Source organism: Haemaphysalis longicornis, unplaced genomic scaffold (genome assembly GCF_048455015.1).
Source record: "Haemaphysalis longicornis isolate Haplotype H1 unplaced genomic scaffold, Haemaphysalis longicornis Haplotype H1 scaffold_4, whole genome shotgun sequence".
Classification (NCBI taxonomy): Eukaryota; Metazoa; Arthropoda; class Arachnida; order Ixodida; family Ixodidae; genus Haemaphysalis; species Haemaphysalis longicornis.
In genome coordinates, this window is record NW_027526361.1 from 130,935,997 (window position 1) to 130,948,866 (window position 12,870).

General features: G+C 48.3%; 1 protein-coding gene across 4 annotated transcripts in view; it reads left to right on the plus strand.

Moving 5' to 3' along the window:
* Window positions 1-12,870, plus strand: part of LOC144179376 (uncharacterized) — a 117,649-nt gene that overhangs the window by 40,401 nt on the left and 64,378 nt on the right. For 3 of the 4 annotated variants that reach the window (XM_077707709.1, XM_077707710.1, XM_077707712.1), the window contains 4 exons: window positions 2,031-2,154; window positions 3,082-3,822; window positions 4,127-4,362; window positions 12,424-12,684. In XM_077707709.1, the coding sequence (XP_077563835.1) occupies window positions 2,031-2,154; window positions 3,082-3,822; window positions 4,127-4,362; window positions 12,424-12,684 (1,362 nt within the window). The remainder of the gene's footprint in view (window positions 1-2,030; window positions 2,155-3,081; window positions 3,823-4,126; window positions 4,363-12,423; window positions 12,685-12,870) is intronic. The other variant, XM_077707711.1, reaches the window with a different exon arrangement.

Consider the following 12,870-nt stretch of genomic DNA (forward strand, 5'->3'; position numbering starts at 1 on the left):
TTACTTGGTTCATTTGGCGAAAAAGGTGCCCCCTTGCAGATCCCGGTAGCCGGGTTCTGTCAGCGAAATTCCCAGTAGCTGCATGTAGCCAAAAACTGCTTATCTGAATTCCCCTTGGATGCAGTGACCTCAAACGTACTTAGCCGTCAGGTGGATTGGCCAGTGACGAAGGCAGCAGCCCTCACAAGCTAGTAGCCGATGCCACACTACCCAAGTGTCATGAAGGAGGAGTCTTGATACGAGCAGACAAGTCGACGGTGGTTGGTCTTAGTTGTTGTCAGCTCTATTGTTTACTTCATCTTGTGCATCACTTGTCTCCAAGCCCCATATATACTTAGTACTCAAGTGAATTGGCCAGTGGCCTGGCAGCTGTCGTCAGGAGCTCACACCTGCCCGATTCACCAATTTCTATTTGGCTGTGTTGTCAACGTGCGTACTGACTCAGTATTGCCACCAGGAGTTGCAGCATTGGTGTTAAAGGGAATAATCGAGCGAAGCTTAGGTCACACTCGGCACTGCATATGGTGCTTATTTTTATGTGTGTTAACTATGCTTGTGGCTGCTGTACCATCTGGTTGCACAAGGGTAGAGGTAGAACAACGTTGCATGATAGCAGGTGTGCAGACGTACCGATAAAGGTAGCAAAAGTATGCGCAGGAAAACGTTGGAAAATTTGCGGCATGCCGGTCGAGGTAATGAACTCCATGCATGCATCCATTTCCATGCTGATCATTGTCTTGGCTGTGACTTTGAATACCAACGTATTTAGGCAGCAAGGTGCCAAGCACAGTAATCTCCATCAGCAAGTGGTGTAGCGGATGGTGGTTTATTCCATATAGCATTTTTCTTTTTCCTGGGGTCTTCCCATGTACTGTTGCCATTGATCTAATTTGGTTGTCAGGGCCCTGCTATTACACGTGTTGGGTGATTTGCATTTTTTAATGCAAAAGCTTTGAGTTACCATTGTGTGAAAATGCAGTACAGAAAATGACCTGAAGGAACTTTTTAAAAAATGTGGGAATTTGTGCATTTGTGGATTCATTTTGAAGAAATCTACTAGTTTGGAAAGAAAGTTGGCTGCATCTGAGTTTGTACGGGAATTGAACCAGGGTCTCTTGAGTAGTGGCTCAGTGTGTTAGCACTGTGCCAGATCAGCATGTGGCTAGTGATAGAACAAAAGTTAGCTTGGTGAATGTTAGCCATGAAGAACTAACCAAGGAGGCCCGCTGAATGCGCATTCACCTCCACACATAAGATAAGAGCATAATGTTTTGGGAAGCTAGGCATTTTGCTGCTCTTAGCAAGGATGCCTCCTCTAAACTATGGGTCTCAAACTCACATCAGTGAGTGGGTCGCAGTCACGTAATTTACTCCGGGAAGGGCCGGGATCGTGATGAAGGTTAAGGGGAGGAGGGAGACAGAATGTCAGCAAATGCTGCCATTTAAAAGAACAAGTCCTTTCCCACATCGTTTAAATATTCTGGGTCATTTCTGAATGGAAAGGGGTGTCAGGGTTCAAGAAACATACCGATACCGATCTCCAGGATGACAAAATCTGGACGCCAATTCTGGAACAAAGTATGCGTTCAACGGTGATGCTTCAACACGTGGTGACCACATTGGGTGCCTCACGAAAAAATGTTTGAGGTCGGTCACTTCTGTGTAAACTAGCTGTTAGGACAAAGTGTTATCAATCAAAATACACAAGAAAATAATGCGAGTACCATTTAGGAAAGTCACAAGGTTATTTCTTGAGAAGCGCAATATAACTGCTATTGTTCTAAACGTGCTGGCTCGATGCCTGCCAATGCTTGGCTACGCCAGTAAGACACGCACTCACGCATTTGCTCTAAAAAACAAAAATGCACGAAGACACTCACGAGCGGGCAGCACCGCAAACCAAAAGCATGCGGCCCGCGGGCCGCGTGTTTGAGACCCCTGCTCTAAAGCTATGCGCAGTGACACTGTTTTATATCTTGAGGCACGAGTTGGTGCCGCTAAGACCTTTGGTGCGTGTGACGTTGTTTCAGGGTCACCCTCCGACCTGTGACTTCTCAGCAATGGGGGAGGACGGCAAAGGCAGCACGGGCTCGCCCGCCCAGTCCATCCAAGAGCTCGTCGAGAAGGAGCTGGGCCTCGGTGATTCGTCACTCGGTGAGTCAAGCACCCACTGAGCCTGAAATTTACTCTGAAAAATACCTTGGTTGCTGCGCGAAGATTGTGCCTCTGCATGCTAATGCACATAACTTAACATTCGGACAGCCTGAAAATATGCTCGCATTAGGCTTATGTTTCACCGTAATGTAGCACTAGGCGAATTCACATCTAGCAAATTCACACCAAGCAAGTGCCTTACCCAGAGTGTGAGGAAGGGGTTATGAGAAACGAGACTGCGAGGGAAAGATAGTTGCTTGTTGTCTGCATCTTGTTAGCGCAGTTAGTCCGGGTATGGTTTTGCTAAGTGTTCATAAAATACCATAACAGTTAGTAGAGGGCGTAGAAGTCGGCTTGTTTGAAGAAGCTGCCACAAATGAAGCGATGTTTGAGCAAAGACTCATGTGTCGAAATGTAAAAAATAAATGCGACAGTGTGTGAGGCTTCAGAGAAGTGAAAGCCTAAGCTGTACCACAGCATAGACACAAACTCTTCTCTTAAAAGTGAAGCCTTTGAGCTCACACTTCCTGCGAAGTTGTTTGGTTGTTTTCGCCAAGAGAACACTGCAACTCTCCAGGTGTAATTTTGTGTGCCTATTATCAGAGACGTGCATGGTACTGGCAGTTGTGATAAAAATCTGGGTTTCACCCCCACCCTTCTCTTTAAACCTTTGAGAACTAAGACAGAATAGTTGTTGGGTGTTGCCTTTATGTGCTCTTGATATAACCCGCACACGTCTCTCTTTAATTTGAAGCAATTACTGTCTCTGGCAGGGTGTACATGTGGCTTTTTCAATAAAGTGGAAATGCAGTGTTGCGATGCCAAACATTCCTTTTTCTTAATGCTCACTGTTTCACAACTCACATTGTAAGGCGACAACGTCCAGCGTTCTCACTGTTCCCCCTTGCCATGCGTTCATTCCCGCAGCAGACAGGTCGCAAGACGTCTCCCTTGGTTCTTCGAAAGAGAGCAGCCATTCTTCAGCCTCCCGTGCCAAGGAGCACAGCTTCAAGCGCCCCCTGGCCACTGCTCCGCGAGCCAGGAGCTCACAGATTCCCGTCACTCACTCGGCTCTTACACGTGGCTTGAGCACCAACTCAGCCGACAAGTCTACCCAGAGTTTGAAAGAGTCGTCTCAACTCGCTTCCCCCTCAGACGCAAAGCTGGCGGTTTCCAGTGGTACCCAGAGCACCCCGCGGTCTCCGCGCTCTTCGAAACAAGCTACACACATCAAGCAGCGTGAAGAAAAGTCTTCCGTCGGAAAAAAAACCACGCCGAAGCAGCTCCGGGAGATCTCGCCCTCGCAGCTCGCGGAGAAGGACTCCGGGAGCCGCTCCCGTGCGGAGAAGGCGAAGGCACCTTCTTCCGAACACCGAACGTCGGGGACTTTGTCGCGGAGTAGCAGCCTTGACCTGAAGAAGGGAATGGACGACCTGAGCGTCAGTGTGGGCCAGTCCTTGTGCAAGAGCGACGGAAACTTTGCAACCCCCGGGAAGGAGGGCGCTGATGCGGCGTTCCAGCGTTCGGCTTCGTTGGAAGGGCTGTTTGTGTCTCCCGCCGGAACCCCGATGGTGCTGCTGCCCAGCCAGTTCGCGAATCTGTCGGACAGCGGCAAGACGTCTTACTGGACGGCACGCTCCTCCTGCCAGTCTTGGGCCGTTCCACGAGGTGGGGGGTTCCGCCTTTCTTTGTGTGCTTGTGAGTTGGGGGAGAGCTAGAAAAAAACGATATGTTGGCTCTTGTACTGGGCTTAGAAGCTGACTGGTTTTGTTTCCACCTGTATAGCTTTCTCTGCTGATAGTTGACCTTGTTAAGCATTGCAAGAAAAGAAAAATGTGAAGGAAAGGACACAGATTTTATATCTGCAACCAGAATGACAAGCTACATAAGTCCCCCAATTTTTATCATCACAGTATGCTAAGAGCGGATGTAATTGATGCAATGTTTGTGTCTGCACCCTCCGATGCGCCAGGCCTGCTGCTACCACTGGAAGCTGTCCAGGGTGCGTGTAAGTTGGACCTGGGCCTGGTGTGTGCCGGGGTGGTGCACGACGTTGCTGTGGCCCTGCTGAACCCGACGTCGAAAGACCTGCGCTACGAGATTCGGCAGTGGGGCGTACACATTGGCGGTCGTGAGCAGCCCGAAACTGTCCGTTTGCACTTCCCAGGCCCTCATACTGTTTCGGCCGGCTGCGTCTACGAAGCCAAGGTGAGCGCCTTTTCTTTGCCGAAAGCCCTGCGAGATGGCTGTGCTGTACCAAAACTAGTTTTCTCGGAAGTGCCCTTTCCCATTTACTGCGCCGTTCAGTGCTGTGCTTTGACCCGCTTAACACTTTCGTGACCGCGGAAAAATCAGTTTGTTTTTGGGTGTTCCAGGAAATATTCTTTTCTTGCCACAGAAAATGACTCGTGCTGGAGTGTGAGATACAAAATGATAGAGGAAGAACAGGGCTAACAGTAATACTTTGAGACAACAAATTCATTACACGTTTTGTAAAAAAGTTATCAACGAGAAAAAGTAAAAGAAAAAAAATGACAAAAACGTAAATTCCACTTTGCACAGGGTACACATAAAAAAAATTTGAAATATGCAAATTGAACACAAGGTCATTATAAATACTGCAAAAGTGAGCACTGTAAGTACAAGAGTTATCTACATACAATTGTATAAACACTAGCGCCTACCAGGTTTGGGTAGTCCAAGAAATATTTTTTTCTTCTCACAGAAAATGATGAATGCTGTAGTCTAAGTTGTGAAGCGATAGAGTAAGAATGGGGCTTTCTAACAGAATAATTATAAACAACAAATGCATTAGGCATTTTATTAAAAAGTTCTGAAGAAAAATGTAGCAAAAACAAAAAAAAAATAACCTCAATGCTACTTTGCACACAGTACACATAAAAACAATTTGAAATATACACTTTGAACATGAAACGCTTATAGTGATGCTGCAAATATGAGCGGTGTAAGAACAAAAGTTATTTACATACAAAAATATAAACACGCACAGCCGTGCGCTGCTCCGGAGCGCTGCGCCAAGGTCAACTCCGGGCCGTCTTCGTGGGGCAAACTCGACTGTCAGTCCCTTTCGGCCGTCTCGCCTTTATGCCCACAAATTTGAACTGGTCCTTTGCTGGGTCCGTGGTCGCTGTGGTATAGCCGGGAACGAAGCTGCGGATCAGATGGCCGGAGCTGCTACACTCTTGAATAGAGTAGACATATACTCGGTGACAACTTAAAGGGACACTGAAGTGAATTTGTCAAGCTCCCGTTTTTGCTTGCACTGCGTATACTGGCTCAAATTAGCACACTTTTCATCGTTTATCCGGTTGACAAATCGGTAATTATTTTACAAAGCGCGAAAGAAGAAAAACTACCATGCGCGGTTTGCGGCGGCCGCACAAACTAAGCTGTGACGTTAGGAGGAGGGGGCACCGTGATTGGACGATGCCCAAGGTTAGCAATCAAACAAGTTTCGGTTTCGGTTTCGGTTCTGTAAAACAACATGTTTGACATCTGATGGCGTCGTTAGATAGGCATTCTCAATATCCCAGTAATCGTAGTACCGCGCTTCTGCCATTTTGTCGGCTGTAAAATGCATAAGATAAGCCTCCCAGGACGGCTTGGAATCGTAGCATTCACTAGCTGAGGCCTACGCAGTGCATGAACGCCCTCCGCGTCCCCGCAGACGCTCAAATACATGCGCTTTTCCCACATATTTGGAGCTTTCCTCACTCATGCCTGTATCGTAAAAAGCGTGTTCGCACCAGGCCAAGGGTCTGTTGATTCTGGCCTGTGCCCGCTGCCCGCAAGCAGTCGGTGCTTATGGCAACAGCACGCCAACGAGAACTCGCTAGCGCGCCAGTGCCAGCCTGCGCAAGTTCTGTGGACTAGTTCGTGGAGCAATGAACGTTGCGGCCCAAAAAAAGATGAACGCAGTATAGAAAACATCGGCGAAAAACGAAAAAGTTAACTTATAAAAAAAAAAAAGCATGTACCCGCGAGGATTCGAACTTGCGACTGGCAAAACACTTGCGGTGACATACCTAGCGCTCCAAACCACTTGGCCACGCACGGGGTCTGCCTGACATTTGAAATATAAGGTATATAATGTATAACCAGTTTACACTTTTATTTAGTTTTAGTATTTCAAGCAGCTTAGGTGGCTATTTGTTGTATGCGCTCGTGCAGTAAGCGTCCCCCGAGTTTCCACAATACAGTTAAACCTCGATATAACGAAGTCGTACTTGGGGCCGCAGATTTCGTTAAATCGAGAATTTCGTAAAATCGAGGTTTCGATTTTACAGTTCATTTAACCAGTTATTGGGGTTTTAACACTTTGGCCCTCGCCAGGCAACAACTGCTATGTAGTTACCTCTCCAATTAAAGCGAAATTTGTACTAAAACTGGCCGCGAAAATTGTGTGAATTAAGAGTTTCAACACTTGGGCAATGGAATTCGGATAGCCGACGGTAGTTCATGTGTCATCGTAAAACCGGTGCTTTTTCCGCAACGCCTCATTAAATATGATAGCAGACCAGGTTTCCACTTTTTCTTTTTTCATTTCGGTCACTACTAAATGCCGCTGTTAGTCAATTGAACCCGCGTCCATGTCCCGTGAACTTCACCCCGCCGAGGTGCTCGTTCGAAGTTACGCCTCTTTTCGTCCATTCAGTGGTAGGCTTAGGCGCGGCGGGCCAATAGCGGAAGGCTGCTATGAAACTTTCGAAAGACTTTTTTCATGTACAAGGGCTCCGCAGTATGGGCGCGTGATTCAACCACAACACTCGAGATAAAACCATGATTGCGAGTTGAGCGGAGTACACGCGGACCGCTTCACTGTGTGGAGCAGCGCTTACGTGATCCGGAAAGCGGAAAGCTTACATTAAAAATCTTCCAGCCAAATTCGATTAAGCAATTACTTTTATGCCCACTGAGCCCTTACGAAACTGATTTCTCCGCACCGCAGCTGTCTAATGAACGCTGGTGAAACGAAGATGACCACGTTCAAAGAGAGCAATTTATTGCCACCAGCACTCGATGTTCAAGCCGTAGTGAAGAAGTCCGTAAGCAGTGCTTGGCGTTTCTTGACCAGGGCGGGCTTTACGTGACGCTCGTATGCTGACAGCGCTAACAAGGTCTTAAACATTCGTGTGCACCTGCGTGCCTCCGCAGAACATCGATGGCATCCATCACACTTCGGTGGCTGCCAGTTTCACCGAGCTTCCTCAGGCTCTTGTTCGGAACACTTTTCTTTCTCTTGGAGTGCTCATGCTGTTTACAAGACTCACCTAACGATGCACGAACAAAATATTAATTTGGTTATCAGCGAGCACAACCTAGTGCAGCAGCACCGTGAGCAATGACGCGTAGATAAAAAAAAGCTTGAAGTAGGCTTCGGTAGCCTAAGCATAGAGGGCGCTGGCGTAGGCAACGATGGAGACGTCAAAATAGTGGGTGCACTATTAAACCGTCTATGACCGCTAGCGCTTTGTGCAGCTTCGTTCTTCGCTTTTAATTGTTGTTAACCGTAGATTTCACCGCTTTTCTTTCATTTTAGCCTTCAAGAGTCAATTTGAGTACTGAATTTTTTCAATGTAGGGCCTGAGAGGCAAAATAAAACATGCCTCGACCGGAATTTCGTTCTTCCTTTCTTGCCGTGACTTCGTTAAATCGAAAGCGCCGCACAAAATTACTTCGTAAAATCGAGACAAAAATACATGCATTTAGCAAAATTTTGTTAGAAAACTTGAAAAAATTCGTTATATCGCGAATTTCGTTAAATCGAGGTTCGTTATATCGAGGTTCAACTGTAGCTCACATCTAGGAATTGCATTTCGTAGACGGAAAAGCGTTCGCAGAAGTGTAGTCGTGCTGCTGACCGCTGTGCTTGTATGCCCAGCGCAAAAAAGTGCTTCCCGCACCCTAGGTTTACGCTGTACGGTAAAAATATCAGTTGATTTTATTTCCTTAGTACCTATATTGACTTCGCTGACTCTTCTTCCCTTTCAAGAGGCCTTATATTTTCCTACTGGCGTACCAGTCAGCGAAGCGTCGCATGTGCGCTTGTGCAGCGCTTGTGTGAAGCGACCTTGACTTGGAGCTAGATACAGTGTACAAACTAACGAAGTAAAGAAAGGCACATTCTTCCATTCCCAAACGTGTTGTGGCTTAGTTTCAACTGATCGAGCGAATTGCGACGACCCGTCAACGGCCGGCGGACTAAACGTTGGGCCGACTGACTCGGTCGCGGAAGGTCGGCGAGCTGTGCAGTAGCGCAGCCAATTGCCAGCTCCTCTCCTGCTGACGTCACACGAAAACGCCACAGAAAATGGGCGAGAGTGCAGAGAGGTGGACAGCATTTTCGAATTGATTTTTCTACTAAATAAATTCGCGTAAACGTGCTCAGAGTGGTCGAAACAGGGCCTAGGGACTCCGGACTACAATTTGCGCTCGTAATCCCGCATTGTTTACAAATCACTTCAGTGTCGCTTTAAGAACGGCACCGGAAGTTGCCGCTGTGCCTTATCACCGTAGCCGGATGTTTCTCCGCGCGGCGCAAGTAGGGCATTACTGGAAATATTTTGAACATGGGGTGAGCCGTTCCCGTGATTTTTTGGGCTTAATATGCCTATAAACGACTCCAGTGACGACAAACAAACTGCGTGAGAAAAGGCAGACGATATCACGCATTCATAGCAAACCCCTTTCAAAACGCGCGTGCACTGACGTCACGGGTCCGGCGCTTTGGCGGAGTGATACACTACATGAGGTGGTGCCGTTCTTGAGTTGTAACCGAGTATAGCAGCATTGCCCTACACCGACATGAAGCCACACATCATACAACAACTTCGCGAAACATGGCAAACACACTGGAGTGAACAGACAGGCAACAAGTTACACGTAATAAAGCCACACTTGGGACAATACACCACTGACACACACAATAGATAACTGAAGGCACCTGGGCTAGATTACGGATTGGGCACACACTTGCAACACACTCCCACCTGCTCACATCTTCAAGACCTCGGTGTAGCAGGTGTGGAGACGGCCTATCTGTGATCCACACCCTCATATGGTGCAAGGCACTAGAAAAAACACGACACAAACACTTCGCACAACTATACAGACAATGGATTCCACTACACCCATTGTACTTTTTAGGGGACGACCCCATAATTACCCACAAGCTTGTCAAGTTCTTACACCTCATTACTTACCGTGCATGTTGACACCCTGGCCCTTTACACCAGTCATCTTCATTGTCTTTTATGTCATTTCACGTATATTTTTAGTTAAATGCTGTATATTCAGCATCATTTCGTCCTCCTAAAACAGCTTTTCCTTGGTGCTCTTTGCCCTTAGTCGGCCTTGCGCCATAAAAACCCAATCATTATCATTGACTCTGTGCAGCCGGTGCCATTCGGTCTCACCCAAACGTAGTCGACACGCCGCAGATAAGAGCTGTAGCCTTTAGGACATGGCCGGATCTGTTTACAACAACGCGCGCCCATGATAGAGCGACCAGGGAAGAAAGCGAAACTCCCCGGCGCACACCTGGTGATGGTCGGAGGCGACTTGATACCCTTTCGCTGTCCATACTAAGGTCTGGTGAATTGAAGTCGTCTTCTGTGTCTCTGCTGTTACCATCATGCACAGATTCAAGCTCAGACACATCAGAATCCTTCGAAATTTGCTGTTTGCGCAAAACATCGGCGAGCGGCGCCGATGCCGTAACTGAAACCATGTGAGCTCGTCTCCCCGCCGGCGAAAAACATTTAACCCCCCTCCCACACGGTGGAAAAACGAAACTCGAAATGGAAACTGATACCGTACTATTTGGATGGCTTTAGCGGTCCAAAAGCACAAGGAGAGTACCAAAATTTTAATTTGCATTCATCGATAACATACTATCAGTGGGAATAGGCGTGGTCACAAAAGTGTTAAAGGGGTCCTGAAACACCCTCCACCGATACATGGATGTACTATTATGAGCAATATGAAAGGGAACACAGGAACACGTAGAAAACACCCTCAGACCCAGCTATCAGTGATACGCAGCGGGCGTCGTCAGAAACAAAGTGGAAAGGGGGACGCTGTTCTAACAACTGTTCCCATTCCCGCCGTGCGTCTTATCGGCTGTCGGACGATACCGTATTATCGGCGAAATGACTTAACCTGCTGCTTTGTAGAAATGTCAGCGTGGTGGGAGTGCCAACAGTTAGTGGAAGAGCGGCCTCCTTTCCTTCTCTGTTTTTCACAGCGCCATCCGCGTATCGCTCAGAGTCTGTTTCGAGGCTGTTTGCCACGCGTTCCGCTGTTCCCTTTCATATTACTCATAATAGTACATATAACCAAAGAAAGCAATGTATTAGCAGTCATCTCCTGCAAGAGTTTTGTTCAAGCGATGAATATTGGCTGAGAAATTGTAAATGAAAAACTGCCCATTGTCGCTGTGTTGTGCTTCCTCCTCTTCTCACCATTCTCCTCACTACTGACGGCACGCGAGCATTCCTTCCCATGATGCTTCTCTGGTTTTGTGCTCCACTAACTGCACATTGCGACGGACAACGTTACTAGAATGAGCTCGGTTTCGGAGCTCCCCATCCCAGCCAGCGGAGGAGAGTGGTGGATGCTATTCAGCTCTCACTCGCGAGTGCTGCAGTGTGCTGAGGCAGCACTCACTCTGGGGTTCTCTCGGCGGCAGCGATGGTAAGCCTCTGCATCGGCAGCGTGTACTGCGTCTCGGGAAGGGACGGTGAGCTGCACCTCGGGAAGTGAACGCACATCATCATAGAGTGCGCAGTGGCTTGGCGCCATATTTCAGCACATCGCCACCACCCAGCATGTCTCTCTGCCACCTCCTCACACTTTCGCCAGGCTTTCCTCCACCATTTTCTTTCTGTCTTCGCTCACTCGCTTACGACACCGGCGCCGATGTCAAACCACAGTAGTGGTCGCCAAAGTGCTGCACACTAAAAAGGATAAATAGGCGTGATAGGAGTGACTCGAGGATAGGAAACGAGCATTCCGTATCAGAGAACAAACTCGGGCGCACAAATCAAAAGGAAAAAGCTTAGGCTGAGCATGTGGTTTGGAAAACTGACAACCGGCGGACCGCCAGGCTCAGAGTGGCTGCCAAGAGATGCTGCTAGAAGTAGGAGCAGACAGACCATTAAAGGGACCCCGCAACACGCTGTGACCAGCGCAAATACACTGCGCGACATTTAGATTACACTTCCAGGAATACCTTCACCAAATATGACACGTGCGCGTGAAGCGGTGAGCTCACAAATCCCTGTGAGAGACGTGGAAAAACCAACCGCGCTCTCATAAATTTTCCTCATTATGCACTGCTGTAATTAAGTTATTACAGCGATGGCTGTCCTATTGGCTGTTGCTGGTTAACTTCATGGCTTATTCCTTGCATTTCCTGTGCCGGTCCGCCGCCGTCAGTGCTGTGCACCAACCTCTTTTACGCCTGAACCTGTACGAACAATTTTGGCGTTTCTTTTGTATTGTCAGTGCGCGTGGAGTTTGAGCGACGAACTCAATACTTTCCTTTCAACCAGACCACTTGACAACAAACATTTATTGCTTCATAAAGGCCCTACCAGCCTGAGCACGCACTTGCGAGCAGGCATCGATGCTTGCTTTTCTGTTGCACCAGACCGGAAATAGACCCCTCCACATTGCTGGAAAAAAGAGGAAACTCCCCAGCCTGTGATACTATATCGAAGGCCGCCAAAAAGAAGGAGCCGTCCCCCTCTTTGGGAGAAAGTGCGCAGCTTTTGTCACATTGTCTGTGTTTGAGTTGAGAGAGAGTAAACATGTTTATAGCGTAAAGCAAGCGATGAGGAGTCGTCAGTCCAAGGCCCCTTGAGCTTTTCAGTCTCAATAGCAGGCACTGATCATTAAAGTCAGAGAGAAAACAATTATGCACGATTTTTTATCCCGCGTAGCTTCGGTGATAGTGAACGGGTTTTTATATAGTTCTTGCGGGAGGAGATTGCTGGGACAGTAGACGTCACCCCAAAATACATTCTGAGTAGTCTGTGGTAAGTGCTGCAGGGCCCCTTTAACTTAACTGGGGAGGTGAAGTCGGTGAATTCAGAGGCAAAAAGTGGACTAGGGCATCTCAAGACAGGGACGGGACGACTGGGGCAACATGGGAGAGGTGTTGCCTTGCAGTGGACACGAAGGGGCTGATGATGATGATGATGATGGCGCTGCTGCACTCGCTGACTGTCCCTCTGCGTTCCCCAGGGCACATTCCTGTCCCTCAGCCCTGGCACGGTGGAGGTGGAGGCAGGTGCGGTGCTCCCTGACGAGGCAGGCGACACCAGTGTGCACCGGATGACGCTAGGCGCGCACGTGGTGTGGCCCCACGTGAGCGTGGAGCCTGGCGATGGACGCCTCAGCTTTCAAGGCCTCCATTTTGGTGAGCAGCGGCAGAGCCACAGCCAGGAGCTGCTGGTGGCCAACAGGAGTGCCTGCCCGGTGCCCATCATCTTGGCCATTGTAGGGGTGAGTTCAAAACACAATGTACTGACCTGATTGATTGATTGATTGATTGATTGTGGGGTTTAACGCGTCAAAGGCACGCCCGGGGTTTAAGTTGCGCCGTAGTGGAGGCCTCTAGATTAATTTCAACCACCTGCAAGAGATTTTTAAGGGGTGCCAAAATATTGACATGCGAGTGCTTCCCTTTTT